A 25,454-nucleotide genomic window follows, 5' to 3' on the forward strand; every position below is an offset into this window, starting at 1 on the left:
GCTCTTTGCCTTTGGCACTCGCTCAGCGACGCCTTTCGTCATGAATGGAATTGCGGGCTCCTGTACGCCTTTCTGCCTGAACCACTTCTACCCAGAGTGCTGAAGAAGATCAAACGTGACCAGGCCCAAGTAATTCTTGTGGCTCCGGACTGGGCACGACGAGACTGGTACCCCGAGCTCTTGAGCATGGCCATCGATCCTCCGATCAGACTGCCTCTTCGGTAGGATCTTCTGTCGCAGCAGCAGGGGACGGTCCTCCACCCGAGCCTGTCTAGTGTCCACCTCCTTGCGTGGAGATTGAGCGGCGACAGTTGACCGCTTTTGACCTTCCTCCAGAAGTCTGTAACATCATCTTGGCAATCAGGCGTCCATCCACTGAAACGGTATACGCCTGTAGATGGAACAAATTTGTGGCATGGTGCACAGCAAAGGCTGTGGGTCCCCTTTCTGCCCCTCTTTCAGAGATTCTACTCTTCATTCTTTCTTTGGCCCAGCAGGGCTCTGCTCTGGACACTCTGAAAGGCTATCTTTCGTCCATTTCGGCCTTTCTTCGCCTTTTTGATCCGCCTTTTTTTTTCCTCCAAGTCCCCGATTGTTAACAGGTATCTGAAGGGCATTACTTATCTCTTTCCTCCTCCTTTCGTAATACCCCAGTGGGACTTGAACCTTGTGCTTACTTATCTTATGTGTGCTCCCTTTCAGCCATTACATAATTGTCCTCTTCATCTCCTCACTTTGAAGACCGCTGTCTTGCTTGCTATCACCTCTGATCCCAGGGTGAGTGAGCTTCAAGCCTCATCTTCCAGGCCTCCCTTTCTTGCTGACTATCTGGACAAAGTAGTTCTCAGTACTAGGCCCTCTTTTCTGCCCAAAGTGGTTACCTCTTTCCACATACTTAAGACCATCACATTGCCCACATTCTTTCCACCTTCGCAGTCTTCCAAAGAGGAGGAGAGACTCCACCGACTGGATCCAAAATATGAGCTGTCTTTCTACCTTGACTGCACTAAAGATGTCCGGGTGGATGATCAACTCTTCATGGGTTATGTGGGCGCCAAGAAGTTCGAGCAGTGCACAAACGTACCATCTCTCGATGGGTTGTCCTATGCATTAAGATCTGTAATTCTTTGGCTAAAAAGGAACCTCCAGTAGGACTGTGCGCCCACTACACCAGGGCGATGGCAGCTACTACTGCTTTGGGGCGTGGAGTTCCACTGGTTGACCTCTGCCAGGAAGCCTTGTGGGCATCCCTGCACACGTTCACAAAACATTGCTGCCTGGACAGTCCAGTACGGAGAGATGGCTTTTTCGGCCTACTATTCTCCAAGATTTCCTGGTGTGAACATGGTTCACAGACCTACCTCTAGGGTTGGTATTGCTGGGGTATCTATTCTAAGGTAAGGAATCTTTCAGATGAACAAATTATTTTTCTTCAGTAACGATGTATCTGTAAGAGATAGAAGTAGTGATATATTCCGTACCGCTCCACCCTGCGTCCCCATTCTGCGAACTGATGTCTAGGGATGGACTCCCTTACAGGGCCCTAGTTATGTGCACCAGTGGTCCGTGTCTTGCATGGCTCTGCGCTTCTGGAGTGGAAAGTCGTGTCAGAACTGACTCCAGCACACAGGCCCGGCATCTAAGTAGACATCGCCATATCATGCCAACGATGAACATGGAGTCGACAGACGCCAGCTACCGACGCGCAGGGGTACTGCTAAGAAAAAACTTCTCCGGATCCAGTCTGACGCCTGGGGGTAATTCTAAGGTAAGGAATCTATAACTACTATTATCTCTTACCAATACATTATTACTGAAGGTAAGTAACTTGTTCTTTTAGTGTTCCATAAAGCCTGATTCTATTGTGACTTGTCTCAACCATAGAGCTGGGCGAGATGTGCGCTCTTTGATGCAGCTTGGAATAAATCATTCCTTCCACTGAAATGTGTTGTCTTCTCCCCAGGCTACAAAGAATCCCTTCTACCTTCATGTGGGCATGGACATTCTGCAGAGCCTGGAGAATCACACGAAAGTGAAGTTAGTATTTGGGTTGACTTGTCTCTATTAATTATCTAACATTTTAGCGTGTCTTCCATGGCAAAGCTATATTTTGGCTTCTCACAGGTTATCTCTGATTTCAAGAAACTTGCCTTTTATCATTCCTAATTCTAAATTTATTGATTGATGCTCAAATAGATATTTACTTCTTTAAAGGCTGACTGTGGACAAACCTACTTCAGTGTTTCGGGTAGGGGCAAGAAAAGAGAAGCATTAAATTATCCCCGTTGAAATCCATGAACATTCTAGCTCCTTTTTTCATCTCCTAGTATATTTTATAAGGGAACTGTGCGAGTTAGACTTGTGTAAAAGTAGTTATGCTGTGTATCCCATCTACTTTGTTTACAGTGAGCTGTCCTGTAGTCTTTTCACAAACCATTACTGTTTTCCAGATCAGCTCAGTGCTCTTTAATAATTGACGTAATGAAGCCTTGCTGGTTCAGCTCAGTATGTTCCCTCTTCCCTTATAGGTGTGGATATGCAACTCTGCACCACGTGATTGATAAATCCATTGAGGATCGTATGGAGAGCTTTTTCCTGAGCGAAACATGCAAGTATTTATATTTAGTAAGTATCCTTGGGTTTTAAATTTGAGTTAAGTTGCATTGGCAAATATGTTCTGTGCTAAACTGTGATGACCAGACCAAGAGTCGTTGCAGAGTCCATACTAACTTATGTTCTTCTCCAACACTGATTGAATGAGCATTAATAAAGCCATTGGGTTTCACTATTGTATAATTACATAGAGACAAGAGATATATGGGCGTACAGACCAACAAATCTATAGCCATCTGTTTTTGCACAGTGTAATAAACGCATAGGCATAAAGGCATATCCTTCAACCATTATTCATAATCATTCGCAGCAGCGGCACACTGGTGGATTTCCAGTAGAGTGGCCCGAAGGAAGGGTTGGATGTACAATAGAGGGCTCAAATCGGTGTGCAGTAGGTCGGCACAGAGACGTTTTAAGTTGGCCCATATCAGTGTGAACAGTCCATGCAGTCCTATATATATTCTTAGTATTCTGGAACGTTTATCTTTTCCAATGTAAATGCACAACAAAAGGAATGAGAATGCAAAAAAAACTTATTTGGACTATCCTCTTTTATTTGCACATAAATTCTTTTTTTAAGCAATCCATCTTACAAAGGCTTTATATACACCAGAGACCATAGAGGTACACTTGCAGACGTGTATAACTAAAATATGCAACTCTGCATAGCTTCTAGACTATGTTTCCTCTGTACTTCCTACAGTTTTTTATCCACTGTAAATTGTGTTCTATGAGTTTTAGTTATACATTCATAGTGGTAAAAGCAAAACTACAAGTTGCAGAATTCAAACATTTGTGGGTGAATACATCAGAATTTGCTGATGATGCCACAAATGACGTGGGCCACTTGGGGAAGCTATGCACATGAGGCATAGTGAAAAGATGGACTTGTTCGTGATCTACTGCTTTAAAATGTTTATTTTTGGTATTCGCGCTCATTCTGAATATAAAGGAGTGTCTAGATTTAGCAGATATGTTTTGTTTGAGTAACAGTCACTTAATTTCACTGAGTTGGCACCTTTCAAAGCCAGTGTTTACACTTGAGTACAGTCGTAAACTTTTGCATGCAATAAATCGCTTAAATGAGATATGGGAAAAGATATGGACTTCGCTGAACTTTGAGATGAGATTCAGACATGGGGACTGCCCAGTGAGCGGACAGGTTGTTTTCGAATGGAGCAGAAACCCGCACTGTTGATCAGTCTGCTGTACTGTACACGTTATACCAGCGTCCATAGTATTCTTACCGTAACTGGTTTGGTAAGCTTGCCAGGTGTAAGATGGGTCATACGAATGTACTGTCATTTGCAGTGACCTCAAGTAAAGTTTCTAGAATTCCAGGGGGATTTACAAATATTTTGCTCCTTTAAAGCACACGTTTGGCTTTTCAACCTGTTTGTCTCTACCAGGAAGGCTACTTGGTGGTGTAGTTGACACAAACAAACTGTTACTGCACCATCGACCTTCGTGACTTCGACTCCTGTGGAATTGAAGTGCCCTTGTGATTCCAAGCAAAACCCTTCTTTTCTACATTTCCTTGCACATGACCTTTGCATTTCTCCCCTGCAGCCACTTAGGCTGACGACTTAACTAATGTCGTAGCTGCTATCATTTGCACCTTTTTCCCAACCTTGTAAGCTCCTCCACTCTGTTCCTAGAATTGCAAATAATGGTCTTAAAGTGTGGCCCTTTCACCCCAAATCGATCTGCCATCTTCAAACATTGGTGGCTAACTCCAAGGGTTTCTGCCCTCTGAATCAGTGTAGTTGGTGAGCTCTACTATGACTGCCTTTCTCCTGTTTCTCCAGTTTCTTCATGCAATCTCCATGCTCACAATATGGCTGATTCCCGTGCCTCCTCTGTTCAGAATCTACAATCCTCATATTTTGCACATTTACAGAGGCACATTGATCAGCGTATTTCAGTTTTTGTTTGCCCCCTGTTGCTTCATGCCGTCCGGCTTCAGGAGACCTTTAATAGCTGCAAAGAGAAAGCAGTCCAAGAACCCTTCCCTAGTTTTCTCTCTTTACGGATCGGTAAGCTCTTTTCATCCAATCTATCCTTCGTTTGCCTCTCTGAGCTAACATACTTTTTTTTCTCTCAGGTGTAAGGTTGTGTCAAGTTTGAGAAAACACTGATGTAAAAGAAATGCATAAATATCTTATGCTCAAACATAGATATATTTTCAGAAAGACTTTGGTCTTTCAAAAAGAATTTGTAGCAAAGTGTCCATTTTGGCATGGTCACCCCCCACTTTTTGCCTGCAATTTGATGTGATTTTGACTGGAAGTGTGCTGGGTTGCTGCTAACCAGGCTCCCAGTGCCAGATCTTTCCCTAAACTGTGCAATTGTTTTTCCCCAATTGGCGATACCTTTAGTGCCCTCTAAGTCCCTAGTACATGTTACCTAGGGCCTGGTGCACTAAAGAGGGTCTCCAAAGGGCTGCAGCATGAATTGTGCCTCTCTAAAGGACCCCTCACCAAGCTCATTCAGCTGTAGGCTGCGTGTCTTGGGTCAAATGAAGGAGAAAACACAACTGTGTGCCATGTCCCATAACACAGTATGTAATATTTGTAAGTCACCTCTACAGCAGGCCTTACAGCCTTAAGGAACTGTGCCCTATTACATGCTAGAAAATTACAAAAAACAATTTGATGGACAGCATGTAGATCAATGTCTTACATTCACCCCAGTACAAGGATCTGGGCCTAAATCCATCGTTTTTTTGCACTCCAACCCACCCTGAGTCAGATAATGGCTTTATGCAAATCAGCTCTGACCCTGTGCCCCATGGGAACAGTCCAGTCCGAACTACAACAGCCATATCTTTCCCAGACCGGAATCAAGCATCCGAGGACCGGACCGGTTTCGAGGTAACACCTCATCAGCCCGGCTAGCTTGACTCCAGTGGTGTGGAGGCTCTGGGACCCACGTCTGAGCTACCCCAGTACACTCAGGGAGAAAATTACAAAAAAACAATTTGATGGACAGAATGTAGATCAATGTCTTACATTCACCCCAGTACAAGGATCTGGGCCTAAATCCATCGTTTTTTGCACTCCAACCCACCCTGAGTCAGATAATGGCTTTATGCAAATCAGCTCTGACCCTGTGCCCCATGGGAACAGTCCAGTCCGAACTACAACAGCCATATCTTTCCCAGACCGGAATCAAGCATCCGAGGACCGGACCGGTTTCGAGGTAACACCTCTCATCAGCCCGGCTAGCTTGACTCCAGTGGTGTGGAGGCTCTGGGACCCACGTCTGAGCTACCCCAGTACACTCAGGGAGAAAATTACAAAAAACAATTTGATGGACAGAATGTAGAGCAATGTCTTACATTCACCCCAGTACAAGGATCTGGGCCTAAATCCATCGTTTTTTGCACTCCACACCACCCTGAGTCAGATAATGGCTTTATGCAAATCAGCTCTGACCCTGTGCCCCATGGGAACAGTCCAGTCCGAACTACAACAGCCATATCTTTCCCAGACCGGAATCAAGCATCCGAGGACCGGACCGGTTTCGAGGTAACACCTCTCATCAGCCCGGCTAGCTTGACTCCAGTGGTGTGGAGGCTCTGGGACCCACGTCTGAGCTACCCCAGTGCAAAAAACGATGGATTTGGGCCCAGATCTTTGGACTGGGGTGAGTGTGTGACATTGATCCACATTCCGTCCATCACCTGTTGTTTTTGCCTATTACATGCTAGGGCATATCTGCATTAGCAGATATTCCCTTGTTCTCGTCCGTTCCATTACTGCCAGTAGTATAAGGGAACTGGGAAGCCATTTCAAAACATGTGCATGACACTGGTGAAAACGAGTTCCCCAGCTACACAGTGGCTTCACTGAAAAGCGGGATGTTTGGTATCAAACATCTCATATTAATAAACCCACAGTGACACCAGTGTCTGATTTAGTAATACATGCAACCAGAGGGCACCTTAAAGGTCCCCCTGAAAAGCCACTAGCCTCTGGTGCGGACTGACTGGCTTCCCTTAGCATGCCATCAGAGACGAGTGTCTAATCCTCCCCCACTCCCCTCCCCCCAAGTGTGAGGGGTTTGCTCTCGGAGGCCATAAACCAGGCCTGCTTGGGCAGAGGGTGTTTTCACCTCCTCTCACAGGATGAGCTCCAGGTTAACAATCTAAGGCAGGGGAGCTTCAAAGCGGCTACTGCCTTTGTGTGAATCTGGTTTCTCTCACAGGAGAAGAAGCTGACCGTCTTTGCCCAGAGTCATTTGGCACCTGGACAGGCGGGAGCATTATCTAGTCAGATAAGCATGTCCACACTCAGGCTAGTGCCACGCCTAAGGTGGGCTCCCAGAAGTGGATGCAACTTTTCAAAATTAGCCATATTGGTGGTGGCAAAATCAGGAATTCTGGGACCGGATTACTACCACCTCCCCTAGGAAATGTGCATATAGTGGGTGTAGTGACCCCATGTGTGGTTAGCCCATTGGCTACTACCTTACACTCCCCTAATTTCTCTAACTTCAATATTTTGGGGAACCCTGGCATCAAAGAATCTGATCCTGTGGACCAAAAGGACTACAGAAGAGCTGCGAAAAGCAATAACTGTGGAAGAAGCAACTGACTTGGCACCAACCCTTCCGTCCAGTCTGCTGTTCCCAACAATTACGTCAAAGTAGACTCATCCTGCAAGCTGCTGTGCCACCCAAAGCTTGGGAGGGCTGCTAGCACTTCTGCCGAGATGCAGAGACTCAGGAATTCCTGTGAAGCAGCGGCACTGCTTCCCTGCATCCTGCTGGCAACCAAGGAGACCTGAAAGGACTCCGGACTGCCAAAACCCAACACCAGAAAGCGCCACTGCACCTGTGCCTCCTAACCCGAGCTAAAGTAGGTCAACAGTCCCAGCGTGGTCCCCTGACCTCCAGAGACTAAGCCTGCCCTGGACTTGCCTACTGTGGGCTTCCCGACACCACCTGATGCTTCTGTTTGCAGGCCTCTTTTACCATGGTTGCCCCTGGTGACAACAATTTGACAGCTGGAGACACCTCTGTACCTGTCGCCCATATAGTGGAAGACCAAAGGTGTCCCCAAGCTTCGTGAGACCTGAGCCCCTTTGTGGTTCAGAACGACTGGCTACTCAGTCCAAGCCTGCATCCTCTTTTCAACCGGACCGATCTCCATACGATATCATTGGGCACCAGATGCTGAAAAGCACCTCTGCACCCAGCCGTCCAAATGCCACCCAAGGGGACCTGTTGGTGGTGCCTTGGAACTTGCCCCATACTCCTCTTAAGTCTAGGAGATTGGTCTTGTAAGTCGCTGTATTGTACCTGAATGCCTTACTTGGTTTTCCTCTCATTGCAACTTTTTAAGTATGCACCAAGTGCCAATTTTTTAAATGCAGAAGCATTCCTTTTAAACTTACTTACATGACTGTATTAATTCTAGTGCCTAAACATATGTAAAGATGAGTGTTATTTTTATAAATTGGTGTGGATCTCCTTATTGAGTCATTTGCATAATTATTTGCAGATGTCGAACATCTCCTAAAAAATCATCTTGGGATTATTAGAGCAAGCCCCTGTCCACTGGTGAGGAAAATACTTGGACCCTCTGCCTGGTATACCTCTTTTTGGTATATACCCTATAAGGAGCCAGCTTCCTACAGAATGCATTTCCGAAATAGTGCAAGAAACAAATATATACAATGAATCGTTACTTGCACTTGCTTCCCACGTATATGTGTAGCAAGTTTATGTGTATTAAATAAAGTCTCTGCTAGCAGGGGAGAGCCTGCTCTAGTCTTGTGGGCAGGGCTGAAATCTTGTGACTGTTAAGCAGAGACTTTATACAAACAAGGTAAAAAAAGAAGTCAACTGGAGGCTGAAGGGCATAAGTTCATGGTGTCTGGGGTTGCAAAAGGCACATGAAATATTCGAGTTTTCATGGGTTCTGCATTTTTTATTTCAAGTTGAAAGCAACTCTAATTAGTCTGCAGTGAAGAAATCTGCATTCTTTGCTTTGTCATTCTTAGGACAGTGGAGGAATTGACACACAAACCGTTTTTTATAATTTGTTGTTTTGAGTAGGACACCTGTCAGTTTATTTCTTTGTACTCTGTTTCCTGTTGTAATGTAGATTGCAAGCACGTTCCTCTACCTTACTCTTTTAGACACGAGTGTTCATCTGTTCATGTTTTCATATATTACTCATAAATGTGTGCTGATTCAAAAGATTTTCACCTCTACAGGCTGGAACAGAAGTTACAGTCTGACTTTAGGTCAGTCCTCTGAATGTTGAAGTGGTTCAATCCAAGATTTTGAAAGCTGTAAATGCCACAGTCTGAAAACCGTGCTGGACAATTTCTCTCGTATGCCAAACCTTTTTGTTTCCCTATTTAAGGTGGCTCCCTGTGATCGCTAAATACCAGGATGTGCACCACCTATCCAAAGTGATACCAATATACTTGATGGGCTATCACCCAGGGCCTACTGCCTATCCCAAGATGACGCTGTGTGATGTGATTAATTTCATTCTTTTATTTTACCCACCTCTCTGAAGACTTCTCAGCAAGAGACGGAATGGGATGGGAGGGGACTTCAACTCCATAGCGGACACAACACTGGATAGGTCCCACCCACCATTGAGGGACTCCCCTGTTCACCGACTCACAAAGGGTAGATTGGAATGGCAGGAGGGATGTGGGCTAACTGATGTGTAGAGGGCGCACCACCCAACGACCCGGGATTATTCCCACTTCTCCAGCCTGCATGACCTACAGGTCCGGCTTGATGCGATATTGTGCTCGCAGGGCGTTTTGCCAGCTGTGACTTGGTCAGAGTACCTATCGTGGACAATCTCTGACCACAACCCACTACTCATTAACTTGGCCTGGGCGACTGAGGTGCCTCGAGTGCCGACCTGGAAATTAAGACCAGAGACCCTTGAAGACCCGTTGTTCCATGCGGCACTGGAGGCGGGTATAACCCAATACTTTACTGATAATGAGGGGACGACGGCCACTAGGGCGATAGAATGGGATGCTTTTAAAGTGGTGGTGAGGGGCCAATGTATAACAAAATACGTGGGCGCGTGGAAGGTGTTGCTAGAAGATATCAGTAAGGCAGACTCCAAGTTGCGGGAAGTAGAGAAAATACGGCCTGGCCGCCCTGACCTCCAAGAGGAGCTTAGTTCGGCTAGAGAGGCGGTGGCGGTGGAGGTGGAGCGACTTCGCGCCTTTGACCATCGAGCGCACATGCTTAGAACCCACGTGGAGGGGGACAAGGCCGACACACTGTTAGCGTGGCTGACGAACCCCACGAAGCGATGCTCCCCTATACTAGCTATAGAAGACGAAGTGGGCCGCACCTGTTACTCCCAAACGGAGATATTAGATGGCTTCCAAAAGTATTATGAGGCCCTCTACAAAAGCAAACCGGGGGACCGAGAGAATGAGACCGAGGTTTTTCTGGATGGCCTCCAATTGCCCCAGCTAGACGAGGAACAGGCGAAAGATCTGGGGAGAGACATCACCCTGGGAGAGATCAGGGGAGCGGTCAAAAAAATGGCCCGCAACAAAACGCCAGGGTTAGACGGGCTTCCCATTGAATTTTACAGCAAGTATCTAGACATTTTAGCGCCGCGACTCCAGACAATTTATAAGGAGGCCAGGGCAACGGGCCGCCTGCCCCAATCAATGCGGGAGGCATTAGTGATACCGCTCCTGAAGCCGGGTAGGGAAAGTAGTAGCCCTGCGTCCTACAGGCCACTCTCCATGCTAACCGCTGACTGTAAGATATTGAGCTCCATATTAGCAGCTAGACTCCTGCAGCATATGCCCGGCTTGATACACGCAGACCAAAATGGATTCATCCCCGCCCGGAACACGACGATTAACATCAGGAGGCTTACACGTCTGCTGGAGAGCTCACAGGCTGCGACTCAGGCGCCCCTTGTCCTATCCGTAGACATCGAAAAGGCCTTCGATAGTCTAGAGTGGGAGTATCTGTACAAGGTCATGAGCAGATTTGGACTAGGAGAAGGATATATTAAGTGGACGCGGGTCCTGTACTCGGCGGCAGTGGCGAGGGTGAGGATAGGGCCCATATGCTCGCAACAATACCCGGTGGAGAGGGGCACCCGCCAGGGTTGCTCCTTGTCCCCCCTATTGTTCGCACTTGCGATTGAACCACTAGCGGCCAAGGCCCGGACGGGAAGACATTTCGAGGGTATAGGTAGCAGAGACGGGCAGAAGTTTATATCGTTATATGCCGACGACTTGCTGTTATTTCTTGAAAATGACACAACAGCGCTGGAAGGAGCAGAGAGATTGCTAGGGCGATTTGGTGTAATATCGGGCCTAAAGGTCAACTGGGTAAAAACATGCGTATTTCCGCTACAGAGGGACACTGATCGTCCTGACCACCGACCCACACTAAACTGGGAACTGACTTGTCTTAAATATTTAGGAGTATATATATATATATCACATGGCTGCGGACATGTTGGAGGGTAACGTTGGTCGATGCATGCGAGCGCTAAAGGGCAACATTGCCTTTTGGGCTACGCTCCCGCTCTCTATAGCTGGCCGCATATCCTTGTTAAAAATGGTTGCTCTACCGCGATTGTTATACTACTTTCGGACACTACCGGTCTGGATCCCCAGTTCCTATTTCCGCCAACTTAAAACCCAGCTGACTTCGTTCCTGTGGGGGGCGGGCAGGTGCAGAGTAGCGCTGACGACGCTCACCCGCCCCAAAGATGAGGGTGGATTAGCGGTACCAGACTTTGAACTTTATTATCTGGCCGCCCAACTGCAGACATTCTCGCAGGAGGTGGCGCAAGTGTGCTGAGGCCCGGAAGATGAGGAGATTAGAGGTACGCCAAGACATGTCTTGGCCTACATAGCCTTACAGCAGAAGATCGCTACCCGAGACCTGACACTTGAGCAGCGGACGTTCCGGCTTTGCTGGAACCGCTCCCAACGGCGGGCGGGGATAAGGCATCCGTATGCCCCGGAAATTCCCCTGGGCATGCTAACGGCGCTACCCCACGGGGCGATTGGTCGCAGCTACAGCAATGGGAAGAAGCGGGTGTACAGGTTGTAGGGGACCTCTATGAGAACGGGGCACTCCTCCCATATCGGGACCTTCTAGAATGCTTTGACCTACCACAAGGAGGATTCCTCCTGCTCTCAGCTGTGGTCGGAGCGATGCAGGAGCATTGGGGTGGGGGCCTAGCGGAGCCAGAGACGTCCATGGTCTGTCAGTATGCTATGATGGCGGCTGGGACGGTTAAGGCGGTGACATGCCTGTACTCAAGAATGCTCCGTGAACACCTGTTGCCCCTCACTGCGCTGAAGACCAAATGGGAAACTGATCTGGGAAAGGATATTCCTGACACGACTTGGGCCCGGCTTGTGCGCCGAGCCCGTAATAGTACGAGGAACGCGAGACTTCAGCTTATCCATTACTATGTGCTACACAGGGCCTGCATAACCCCAGGCAGAATTAAGAAATATTTTGGGGTGGCTGAGTCGGCGTGCCCTCCCTGTACAACGGACGGGGCGGAGCTGGAACATATGCTATGGTCTTGTCCGGCCCTCCGGGAGTACTGGCAGGCCATAGGAGAGACTCTGAATGAAGTAACAGAAAGAGCCATTGACTTCGACTCCAGTAAGTTTGTGGATATGGGACTGATGATAGCCAAAAGGGAAATAACGAGACAGTGGAAGGCGGGAACAGGCCCAACGCACAGGAGATGGTACAACAAATTCCTCAAATGGGCAGCTTGCGACAGCACGCACAGATATCAACTAGCGCGTAGAAACCCTGACCCTAGAGCGTTGGAGATGGCGACAGCCTGGGAGGCGTTAGTACAGGTCCTTAGGGACAGCATACTAACGGAATTTGAGGAGACCCTCAGCGCAGACTGGAATAGCACCCAGGAGTTACCGAGAGTAGCACACACTTAGACATTGACAGATGTAAAATCACACCCTAGGATGTTCTAACACGAGACCCTGTGAGCGGATGGTGGAGGGGGGAGGGGAGGGTGGGGGCATGGCATTATTTAGGGACGGGGTAAGGGGGGGGTTACATAGTTTAGTTAAGTTAGGAAAGAAAAGTAGACATGCACACTTTAATGCGAAAACAAATGATCCTAAACGTCGCAACCAGACAAAACTAAGATCGACCATTTGTTGCCGCCCGACCTCCGGGTTGTGGGCCTGCAGGCTGTGTATACCAAGACAAAAAAATGATTGTTGGTAATAAGTCAAAGCAACAACATAACTGTATGTATCCTGGTCTGTGCGCTGTATGCCTACAATAAAAATTACATAAAAAAAAAAAAAAAGACGGAATGGGTATGGAGGGCCAGCCAAAGAGGAGTCTTAAAGTTTGATGTTCTCAATTTGTAGTCTATTCACCATAACCGCACTGCCCCTGCTGCCCGCTCTTTCGTGGAGTGCTTTGACTGTTTCTGCAGCTCCTGCAGACGCTGCAGCCCTTCATTGATGGCCCATGTGTTTAAAGACTTCGCTGGTGGATTCAACCCCCCGATTGTGATCCTTAATTTTCATTTTTTCATAGACACCTTTGTAACCTCCTTCCACATCTATTCTTTCACCCTACAGCATTGTAACACCGCGTGGGAGGATTAAAGGGAACGTGTCCAGTGCATTCTCTCCCCAGCACTGTAAGCACTAGACTAGAATAAAGCACATTAATTGGGGGTGGGGGGATGGATACCTCTAGTCCCTTGGGGAACAGGGGTATTCAGTGACTTGTAGTGATTACTGTTGGTTACTGCTTCTGCCCCAGAAATGCAATTGCACTAAAATTGGATAATAATGTTACTCCCTGTGGATATTTGACTTTTCATGGGTAGCGAAGTTGGGCAATTAAGGCTTACTCCTGGAGTTGATCTCCGGTAAAGTCACATGCATTATAATAAAGCAACTAACATGAAAACTGAATATCCTCTCAAAGCTGCACATTTCAGGAAGAATAGAGCCTACTAATAGGTTAAGTAGTATGGATAGTCAAGAAAATAGCTCACGGAAACACTGAAGGTTCCAGCAGCGCCCAGGGATGAAATGCAAACACAAACCTATTTATAGCGAAGAGCTGCAAAAGCGAATAACAATGGGGTCTGCTTCTGTTCATTGTTGGCCTACGTCCTAACTCTTGAGTAAGTTTGCCACCACAAAAACAAGTGGCTTACATTCTGGGTGTCTTGTTTGAGGTATCTCAATGCCCCCCTCCTCCCTCCCACTTGGGGAAACAGCCTTTACAATGCGGCCATTCCCACCCAAAATACCATTCCTACGCATCCTTATACATGCATAAGTCTTTACAATGCATGTCTTTCCAATGCAAATTTTACCACAGATATTCAGTAACCTAAATGCAAGTATCTGAAAGAAACACATTAGTTATAGATTCCGTACCTTAGAATTACTCCCAGGCGTCAGACTGGATCCGGAATGTTTTTTTTCCGTCAGCAGTACCTCTGCGCGTCGGAAGGTGGCGTCGGTCGGATCCGTCGTCTGTGTCATGGTCGCCGGGATGACGTTGCGGCAGCTACTTAGGCGCCGCCCTCGTGCATCGACGCCAGTTCTTTATTTTTCCTCACCAGCCAGCGCAGATCCGGGAAGAGCGTTACCTCAGTACATTTTTTACTAACTTTTTCTGGACTTTTGTCGAAATCTTGTCTCGAGTCTCTGACTCCACACAGGTGCACGAGGGATGCCCGGTTTCAGGGTCTGCGGTTCCTGTAACTGGCTGATGTGGGTGACGGATCCGCACCGCGTGTGGCTCTTTTGCCTGGAGTGCGACCACGACCCCGACCCCAAGCGGTCCCGAAAGCTGCCTTAAGCCTGGCAGTTTTCTCTGCTCCGTTGGAGGTCCTGGTCGAGAGTGAGGTCGATGAACCGGTCGCAGAGCCACCACCAGTCCGAAATCATCGAATTCTTCACACTCTAGGTCGGGTAAGTCGAAGCATAAGAAGTCGAAGAAGCATTGTCGCTCTTCGACTTCTCGTCGGTCGGCCGATCTGACGAGGCATGCAGGTGGTCCCCCTTCAGCGCACGGACCCCAAATGGTCGACTCAGACTTTCCCCTCCCTTTCGGGGAACCGGAATGACCCCCGCCCAGCTTCGTACGTTCTAAGAGGTGATGCATGTCATCTTTGGGCGGACCGAACCCACTGGTGCCCCTTCGGGCTCGCAGACTCGGTTGGGGGGCCTAGGTCTTTACTGCTGGCGGCTCCGGCGCTGCAGGCCCCCTTTGGATCCAGGCCTGGATCCAGATCGGCGCCGGTTGACCTCGTTACGCCTCCACCGGTGCCGCTCCGCACGGCACCACTAATGCACTCAGAGCCGGTCGGCTCCCCGGCCGGCGTCGACCCCAGCCTCTAGCCCGACGTGGATAGTCAGCCTGACTGGCGCCGCCCGATGCCGGATCCGGCGGGTTTTTATGCCCCTGTTCACTCCTGGGGTCCCTTTTCAACAACTATAGCACCCAGATGATAAGGAGGTATGGGAGGGGTCGGGTGACACTTTCATTGACAAGTTAGACACTAAGAAGGATTGGAGAGAGGAACTGAGGGATGCCAGTGGTCTTGACACCTCACCTGACCTTGGCATGTTGTCTCCTCCTACCGTGGCTGTGGAGGAGGGAGCGTCATATGTAGTGGTGTTGCGTAGGGCTGCCGAGGTTCTCAACCTCAAGCTTCTTACGGTGGCTGTCAGGACTAACCTCCTAACAGAGGTGCTTCAACCGGCTGCGAGCTCTTCAGAGCCCTTGCTGCCGTTTAATGAGGCACTCACAGATGTCCTTTTTGGGCACGTGGTCTAGGCCCAACACGGGGGCTACCGTGGGAAGGCTGATTGCCCGATGCCTGGCTCTGGGCGACCCCACTTTCCTTTCCCAACACCCCACCCTGGAAAGCTTGGTAGTTCAAGCTTCTACCTCCAAGAACACCTTCCCTACCGCTCCACCGGAAGGGGAATCCAAGAAACTGGACCACCTTGGCAAGAAGCTTAGGACTGCGGTTCATATACACTGCATGTCTCTTGGGCTGTTATTCGCACTTAGTGCGGGATACGGTGGCGTAAGTGCTGCCTCAGTGTCCGAAGGAGGCCCGGGCAGTGCTCTCCCAGGCTGTTGCCGCAGGGAAGGATGCAACCAAGTTTACGATACGTTGTGGGCTGGACACCACCGACTCTCTGGGCAGGATCATTTCAACGTCTGTAGCCCTTCGTCGCTACACCTGGATGAGGTCTACTGGCTTTTCAGGTGATGTCCAGAACACCTTGATGGACATGTCCTTTGATGGCCATTGCCTTTTTGGTGACAAAGCAGACAACAACCTAACTCGCTTCAAGGACTCACGGCCTACAGCGAATTTCTTGGCCCACTCCACCCTCCTGGCGCAGTCTGCTTTTTGCCCCTTTTGTGGCGATGGAAGGGGTGGCCCCCTACGTCCCACCCAGAGCCACAGGCCGCAGCAAGTTACCCCACCTTCGCGCGGCCGGGGATGTGGAAACAACAAGCGTGGTTCCGGGGGCCAGCGGACAAGCTAGTCCACCAGTTATCTGCAGCAGCCTCCAAACCCTCCTAGTCCGACCTTTCAGGCCCATCAAACGCCAGTGGGTGGCAGGATTCGCCAGCAACTCCCTCACTGGCGCACCATCACGTCGGGCAGGTCGGTTTTGCAAGTAGTCCGAAGGGGCTACTCCCTGCCCTTCGAGACTACCCCTCCAGCCATGCCACCACGATACCACTGCATGTTGGAGGATCATCTGGCGCTTTTCCGGTAGGAAGTTACAGCTCTCTTGGCCAAGGGAGCCATCAAGCACGTTCCTTTCTCCCAGAAGTAGGTCGTGGTTGTTACTCCCACTACTTTCTGGTTCCCAAGAAGGATAGGGACTTGCGTCCTATCTTGGATCTCAGAGACGTCAATCGCTTCCTCTGGAAGGAGATGTTCAAGATGTTGACGCTTGCTCAGGTCTGCCTTCGACCTGCAAGACTGGATGGTAGCTTTGGACTTGCAGGACGCTTATTTTCACATCCCCGTTGTGCCAGCCCACCGGCGTTACCTACGGTCGATGGTCGGCCATGAGCACTTTCAGTTTACCATGCTCCCCTTTGTCCTTACCAGCGCCCCTCGGGTGTTTACGAAAGTGATGGCGGTGGTCACAGCTCATCTTTGCAGATCAGGGGTTCCAGTCTTCCCCTATCTCAACAACTGGCTGTTTAAGGCAGGCTTGCCCCAGGCATTCTTCTTCCCACCTCCATACTACGGCCGACCTCCTGCATTTGCTGGGGCTCTTAATCAATGTGCCGAAGTCCCACCTGATTCCCTCTCAGAAGCTCCTCTTCATCGGAGCGGTTCTGGACATGACATGACGCGGTTTCAGGTCTATCCTCCTGAACAGTGAATCTGGGATATTCGGCCTATGTTTCCGATCTTTCAGCCTCTATTCCGGATTTGGGTCAGAATGACCCTGAGGCTGCTGGGCCTCATGACCTACTGCATCCTGCTGGTCGATCATTCCAGGTGACATATGCGGGCTCTGCATTGGGACCTGAAGTTCAAGTGGGCGCAGCATCGGAGGGGGCGTGGGTAGTGACCAGGCAAGATGGCCGCAGCTTAGGAGAGCTCCGTGACCCGACGAGCCTCCCAACGAAATCCGACTAGTTATCCTGCCCTAAACTGGCACCCTTAGCAGCAAGTTGCCGACCGGAACACCTCCGCTGCAAGAGGAGCCAACTTGCATCGCCGAGAACCCCACCAGCACGGAGATCCGCCGCAGTGAGCCTCGCGGCCTAACCAAACCGCCGGAGCCAGGGACTAAATTAGGTCCAAGGCCCGGAGGCAAGTGCGGCGGTGGAGACATCATCTTCCGGCGGCAACAGCGGAGCCTGGGACAGACGCCGGGAACCCCGAAGAACACCCCCCAGCGGGAGAGCACACGCGAGCGCCGCGCAGGCAGTGAGCAGCCCGCCAGTGAGATGAAAGCGGACCGGACGGCCAGAAATACCCCCAGGGGCCTGAAAACAGCATAGAAGGCGCGCGGAAGACCTGCCGCGGGCCCGATGAGACCACCAACCCCCTGGTGCGCAACGGAGACACACCGGCACAAAGACTGATCGGCAGGGGGACCCAGCACCCACAATAATAACTCTACGCCGGCTGTAAAGGACTCATCGGGCGTAAGCCCCCAGTAATCTCAGACATACAACTCAAACCAACAGTTGGGGCGCAGAGACCAGAAACGCAGGAGGCACCGTGGGGGCCCCCAAAATAGTGGATAAGAGGCTGGCTGAGATCTGCAAGGGGGGGCGAAAGAGGGGACTGCCCGGCTCCGGTCCCAAGAGGGGGTTATTGAAGAGAGGAGGACGCAAACACCCAGGGCCCGACTCCTGAGCATCGACCCCAGGTTGGCTGATAGAAAGTACCTTAAGACAAGTAACAATGAGCGGCAGGGGGGCACGGGCGCAACAGGCCCCCAGACTGGAGAAATATGCTTACAATAAAGACAGCGTGGAATCTGCGAAGGGGAACACGCCGCAGCCATCCGCCCAATTGCCGCAAAGCCCGGGGGCACCGGGGAAATCACCCTCAAAGATGTAATGGCGACACTGTAATCAATGCGATCCTCGATGGGCACAATCTCTACAGACATTTCCATCATGCGAGCAGACCTCGCCAAAGTAACGGACCGCCTGGGAGAAGTGGAGAAAACAACGATTGTACTCTCGGCGGACACGGCGGACCCTCAAATCAGAGTGCGCAAGCTGGAGCAAGATAACACTGTGCTGAAGGCTAAGCTGGATGAATAAGAAGGTAGATCCCGACGCAATAATGTATGCCTGGTTGGCGTACCAGTCACGGCCGGGGGCCCGGCCCTTGACCTCTTCGTGGAGGACATAATTCAAAACCAACTAAAACCACTAGGCCTATCTAATTACTTCTCGGTGGAACGGGCCCATCGTGTACTGGGAGGGAAACCGCGTCCAGGGAATCCACCGCGGCCCATTCTGGCGCGAATTTTTAACTTTTGTGACCGCAACGCCATTTTACAGGCCGCGCAAGTTGCCCTACCGGTTAAGATCGAGAATTCAGAAGTCACCTTCTACCCTGACTACACAGCGGCAGTGGCGCAACAACGGAGGAGCTTCGTGGAAGAGAAAAAAGAATTTCGAATCAGGGAAATCAAGTATTCGATCTTTCCAGCGCAGCTCAGAGTAGAATCCGAAGGGAAGACATGGTTCTTCGAATCCCCAGGTGAGGCAAGGGACTGACTAGAGGGTTGGTGGCCGGCGAGAGGCCCCAAAAATCGAGGCACGACCAAAGGAGAGCCAGATGAGGGTAGACAGCGCACGGTGGATGCACACTGAAGGACAGACAACATGGAAGTTTGCGGCATGAACGAGGAACTACAGCTGAACTAGTGGTCTTAGCCACATTGATGGACATATAGACTGCGACCAGTGGGCAGCCTCTAACTGGGGTGGAGGGGGTGGAATGCAACAGTTGGAGTCGGCCGCAGAGTAAGGCGGCTACAACCGGACAGCTAATGAAGACAGCAAGAGGTAGGAGTTATTGGACCTAATATGCAATAATGGGACTAATTCTGGATGGGAGACCTCTTTGGGTCGATGAGGTCTTACCCTCACGAGTTATGCAGGTTACTGGGGAATGTAAGCACTCTGCTCAGTTGGGGAGGTGGACGGTTTTGGATCCGCCGGGCAGGGAGGCCGGGTGGGGGGCACGGGTTTTTTTTAAAAATTAAATTTGTACTTTATTGCACATTCAACAAAAGCACACAGCACTCTTCGCCCACAACCCGGAGGCCGGCGGCAACAGTAAATAGTATCCGGTACAGTGTTCAATAGCATCATACACAGCCGTAATGCCAGCATCCCGGAGGCCTGGCGGCGCAGTCAGAGAAATTCTCATGCAGGAATAGTGCTGCCATGTAGCAAGAATGGAATGGACAGTCTGTATATCGGAACCCAGAACCGTAGAGTAAAGTGCAAGTGCAGTGCAGCTAGAGTGACTGAGCAGAAGAAGTCCTGAAGCCAATAAACAATTTCTGCTAAGTAACAGTACAATAAAACCCATACTCAAACAGACCCCCAACCCCCCCAGCAACCGACCTACCCGTACATGTGCCCACCCAGCCACCTGCCATATCTGCAGTGTCTGAATGCTAACAGTGTGCCTACAGCCAGAGACCGATAGGCCCCATGTGTGCAAGTGTTTCCACTGAAACAAACACCAAGGACTACCCTCCCTGTGTAACCTCCTCGGGGGCACCCACCCCCATAGCACAGCCAACAGCACCAAGGAACCAGCGACCACCTCTCAGAAGGAAGCAGTCAATCGTGTAGTAAGTCTCTCTCCGACGCCTCCACCCCTCCCTCCTGTATCACATCCAGCTCCTCCCCTTCAGGTTCGGACTCCCCACCTTCCTTGGCACACAGATATTCCCTATATAGACCCCAGAAATTCTTAGGGCGACTCTTCGGGGGCAGCAGTTCATTATAGACCTCCGACTGCGTGCAGCAGTACAGCAAATCCACCTCCCAACGCCTCTTAGTTGGTATTGGTCCCCTCATCCAGCACAGTGCAACCAGGCGTTTGGCAGTCAGCAACGCAATATCCGCCAAGCGCCGCACCGCCACCGGCAGCGGCTTGGAGAAGCCTAGCAGTGCCAGTGCGGGGCACGGCAAGACCTCCATTCCCAATATCACACTGAGTTCCGATAATACCCCCTGCCAGAATGTATAAATGCTAGGGCAAGTCCAGGCCATGTGTAAAAAATCAGCCGAGGGAAAGTGGCACCGCTCGCACTCCGCCGAATCCCTCAGTCCGTATCTGTGCAGTCTTTCCGGGGTGTAATAGACACGCTGCAGATACTTAAAATGTATCAATCTATGTCTGCTATTAAGCGAAATCTTTCTAGTATTCGTGCAGCAGTACTGCCACATCTCATCCGTGACCGTCATCTGGAGATCGGTCTGCCAAGCTAATCTGGCCTTGGAGAGCGGGTACAGCTTGTGTCGGTCCCCCAGTTTCTTAAGGTTCGTGACCAACTTACTGGACTAGGGTTTTTTGAAAACGTAGGTGGGCTCCGGCACCTCCAGGGGTTCCGACATTTCCGGGCCCAGTAACACCTGTAGCGCACCACGGACCCTATGATATTGAAAACTGTGCAATAGCGTCTTCCCAGAGTGGGATTGTAGGACCTGTTGCAGCGTTTTAACAGTACAGTTCAGGAAGAGATCGCCCATCTTTTCTATGCCCAAGTCCCGTAACGCCTTAAGGACCCCCTTCTCTCTCAGTGGAGTTAACCACACCGCCCATTCCACGCGCATGAGGGGCGAGTACAGTAGCTCGCTCTCCCTCGAGCGGACCAGCTCATGCCAGGCGTGGTTCGTAGCCGCAATAGAATCTAAATTCCCAACCCTACGGTCAACAGGGCAGCATATTGTGGCTGGGAGCGGGGTGGGTTCCGCAAAGAGGCGTTCAAGTTTCACGTGTGGGATACCGGGGTCCCCATGGACCCAAGTGTGTAGATGAGCCCCCTGCGCTATTCTATAGTACCGCTCCAGATCCGGAGCCCCCAGTCCCCCTCGTTCATAGGGGAGCATTAAAGTCTGCCATTGGACCCTAGGCTGTTTGCCCCCCCCCCACGCAAGCCTGATAAGCGTCTGCGTAAGCTGCCGGAAAAATGCCTTTGAAAGCACCACGGGGAAATTAGTAAAAAGAAAAAGAAACCTGGGGAGGACCACCATCTTCATAATCGCTATTCTGCCCATCAAGGACAACGGCAGCCTGCACCACACTTCCACATCATCCACCAGTCTAGAGTACGCTACACCATAATTCTCGCGTACCAAGGTCTCGGGATCAGTGTGGATACGTATCCCCAAATAGCGAATCGAGTCCGTGGTCCACTGCAACGGGTACTCCAAGTCAAATGGGTGGGTCACCGGGGTCAGGGGTAACGCCACGGACTTGTCCCAGTTGACCCGCAAACCAGACAGAGCTCCAAACCTCACCACTTCCCGCAGGACAGACACCAAGTTCTCTTCCGGTTCCCGAACATATAGCAGGGTATCGTCGGCGTACGTCGATATGCCGATCTGATAGGTAGGAAAGTTGATCCCTTCAAACCCATGGTATTCCCTGATATCGCACGCCAGTGGTTCCGCCACTAAGGCGTACAGAAGAGGGGAGAGGGGGCAACCCTGTCTGGTGCCTCTGCTGATCTCAATCGGAGCAGTGACCGAGTTCCCTATCTTCAATCGGGCTGTTGGCTTGTAGTACAAGGCCCCTAGCATCTGCAAAAAAGGCTCGCCCAGCCCATACTTACGCAGGACCCTGAGCATAAATGGCCACTCCACCGAATCAAAGGCTTTTTCCATGTCCAGGAAAATAGCGACAGCCTTATTCTCTTGCCGGACATGCTGTATGGTGCCTAACACAGTACGGATGTTATATGTCAAATTCCTAGCTGGGACAAACCCAGCCTGTTCCGGGGCAACCAAGTCCGGGACCAGGAGAGCCAGACGCGCAGCCAGGACTTTCGCGTACAGTTTGGCGTCTACATTAATCAGGGAGAGCGGCCTATACGAGCCACATTCGTTGGGAGGTTTCCCCGGCTTCGGGATTGAAGTGCTTCCCTCATAGATTTCGGCATACTACCCTGTTGGCAAATGTCATCGAAAAGCAACATCAAGTGTGGTATAAGTTTATCTTGGAAAGCCTTATAGAAAGCTACCGTAAGCCCATCAGCCCCCGGAGCACTGCCTGACCTCATTCCCTCGAGTGCCTCCGAAATCTCCTCTTTCTGAATCGGAGCCATAAGAAATTCTCTCTGCCAATTGGCTAGAAAGGGCATATCAATATAGCTCAGGTAGTCATCTATTTCCTCCTCTAGGTGACCTGACCGTGTTCTGTACAGTTCGTTATAGTAAGCGTGAAATTCCGCCAGTATATCTCCTTCCTCCGTCACCACCCCACCGCTAGATGTTAGTAATTCCTCAATCACCAATGGCGGTCTACTATTTCGCATAAGTTTAGCCAGTAGGGAACCAGGTCGGTCTCTCTCCCCATAGGCGCGTGCCGTGGCATATTTCCCCATGTGCTGTATTTCCCTGTCCGCCTTATCATGGAATTCTGCTAGTAAGGATTTAAGCCTCTCATCAGTGTCCGTGTCTCCTGCACGCCCCATTCGCCGTTCCAGATCAGACAGCTGCGATTCTAAGTACTTCAACCGCTGCCTGATAGCTTTGAGCACCCCTGAGTGTTTGGCCATCGTCATACCTCGTATGTACACCTTGAACGCATCCCAAAGAACCTGCACACTATCCACCGACCCCACATTAGTCGCAAAGTAAGTGTCAATGTCTTCAGCTAATTCCCCTCTGAAAGCCTCATCCATAAGTGAGTATGGGAGGAACCTCCAAGTGAACGGGGGATTCTCCTAGCCGGCGCCTCCAGCAGCATAAGCAGTGGTGAATGGTCCGATAACGTGCGGGGCAATATTACACAACCCTTCACTGAATTAAGGAGGGAGTGGGAGGCAAACCAATAATCAATTCGCGTGTGTATGTTATGATAGGCTGAGTAGTGAGTGTAACCTCCCTTCCCCGGGTGTCTATGGTGCCACACATCCACCAGGTCAAGCTTCACCATTTCCGCCTGCATAATCAACGCCGAGGCCGCCGGGCATCTGGAAGCGCCAGCCGACCTGTCCAGCTCTGGGTTCAGCACAAAATTGAAATCACCCCCCCACAGCAACCTGGAACCCTCATACTGTCTGCTTAGATCCGCTAGAGAGGAGTAGAAGGCCGGCGTATCATAATTGGGGCCATATACATTCACAACCATCAGATCCTGACCTTTCCCTACACAACGGGCAATTGTATATCGACCCTCCGGGTCCACAACCATCTGCTGTAATTTCAATTGCGATTTGGGATTAGCCCATGTAAGCACACCCCTTGCATGTGTAGTAAACCCCGCTGCAACGCAATTGCCTCCAAGCCCTCTAGTCAACAGCATAGGGCTGGATAGAGGCAGGTGTGTCTCCTGGAGCAGTGCAAGGTCAACCCGGTGACGCTGTAAATATGCCAGTACCTTCCGGAGTTTACGAAAGTCATTCAACCCCCTCACATTCCAAGTCAGCATTCTGATAGAGTTGGGGCCACTCTCCGACCCTAAAACCTCAGCGTCCGCCATTGCAGAGTAATGAGTGTATTGAACTCGCGCAGCTGGAAACGCAGACACAGTCCCGTAGTAGGCCTAACAAAACCCTCCCCCCAACTGTCCCAATTTGTCATATTCAACACGTTCAGCAAAGGAATAGAAAAGCATCCACCCACCCACCCACAGCCGACCATCCCCAACCCGGTCAGACAGGCCCCGCCACCACCCACCATCCCCCCCCCCCCCCCCCCCCGAACTACCAACTGACTCTACAAACCCTGAGGGGCTCTCAAAAGAGCCAAAAGCCGAAAGCGCAGGGGCAGAGGTTCCCAGCCAGACAACAGCACAATTGGGTCCGGGACCTTAAACTTCAGTTACTCCTCCACCCCGCCCCCGACCAACATTCGGCGCCTTCACCAGCTCAAATCCTCATAGTCTAATAATGAAACTCCCGCACGCGGGAGGGCCTTCCCCATAGTAACACACGGCCAGTAGAGCGTGTTGCCAACAAACTCCCCAGTACAATCAAATTAGTTCAGGAAGTAACCAGGAAGACCTCACCCCGAGATCGTGTCACAGTGGGCTCGCATCGTCTTACAAGAGCCAGAGTACGATAGGGCACAGTCGACACATAAAGGAGGCCGTACTCCCGTTTACTCCTGGTCGTCCATGTTAGATGCAACATCAGCGTCCTCTCGTCGACTCCTCGGACTGTTGCGCTGTTCCTTGGCCCACTCCTTCAGAGATTTTTTCAGTTCCATAGGGTCGGTGAAAAAATGTGAATGCCCCTGCCTGTTAATCCGGAGCCTCGCAGGGTACAACATGGCATAGTCAAGCCCAAGTTCCCTCAATTGTTTCTTATATGGGGCGAAGCGCTTCCTTTCCTCCTGCACTCGCGCTGTGAAGTCCGGGTAGAGGGAGATGTTCATGCCCTCGAATTGCAGATCTCCTTTCTCCCTGGCCAGCCGAAGCGCTATGTCCCTGTCTCTATAGTTCAACAGCTTCGCAATAATCGGCCGCGGTGGGAGTCCTGGTTGCGGCTTCGGCCCCAGCGTGCGATGAGCCCTCTCGATGATAAACATAGGGGAGAAGACCTCCTCCCCTAACAGGGTCCGCAGCAGCTTCTCTACGAACAGCTCCATTTTACCAGTGTTGGTAGACTCCTCCACCCCAGTAATGCGAACGTTGGAGTGCCGTGAGCGCGCCTCCAAGTCCTCCGTCTTGTCCTGAATGACTTGGAGTAGCCTTCCGAACTGCTTGCGATCTTTATCCCATTCCGTCTGGGCCTCCTCCTCAGCCGTCTCTCCGCCATATCCAGCCGTTCAGCATGCTTATCGACTCTCTCGGCCATGCGGTCCATCCGATATGTCAATGCATCAATTTTAGTACCAATCGCCGCCATGCTGTCTTGCAAGCCTTTTTCCATCGACACTAGCATTTCTCGTATGTCCGCACATAAGGAGCTGTCGGGGGCAGCGGGCCGCGGCGAGGCGTCTGGGGCCGGTCCTTCAGCTCCCTTCGCTTTCTGTTGATCAAACGACAGTTTGGGCTGGGTTCTGTCGCCCTTTCCCATGGCGCTCCTGGTGGACATCCGCTAGCAGTACACCACCAGCGGATGGTAGGAGGGCAAACAGGA

The 25,454-nt window shown here is 50.7% G+C and overlaps 1 protein-coding gene across 1 annotated transcript in view; it reads left to right on the forward strand.

The window, feature by feature from the left end:
• EDEM1 (ER degradation enhancing alpha-mannosidase like protein 1) overlaps positions 1 to 25,454 on the forward strand; it is a 133,466-nt gene that overhangs the window by 75,490 nt on the left and 32,522 nt on the right. Inside the window, exons 9-10 of the mRNA XM_086939212.1 lie at positions 1,964 to 2,037; positions 2,529 to 2,625. Coding sequence (XP_086795338.1) covers positions 1,964 to 2,037; positions 2,529 to 2,625 — 171 coding nt within the window. The remainder of the gene's footprint in view (positions 1 to 1,963; positions 2,038 to 2,528; positions 2,626 to 25,454) is intronic.

The sequence above is a fragment of the Lissotriton vulgaris genome, chromosome 9 (genome assembly GCF_964263255.1).
Source record: "Lissotriton vulgaris chromosome 9, aLisVul1.2, whole genome shotgun sequence".
NCBI lineage: Eukaryota > Metazoa > Chordata > Amphibia > Caudata > Salamandridae > Lissotriton > Lissotriton vulgaris.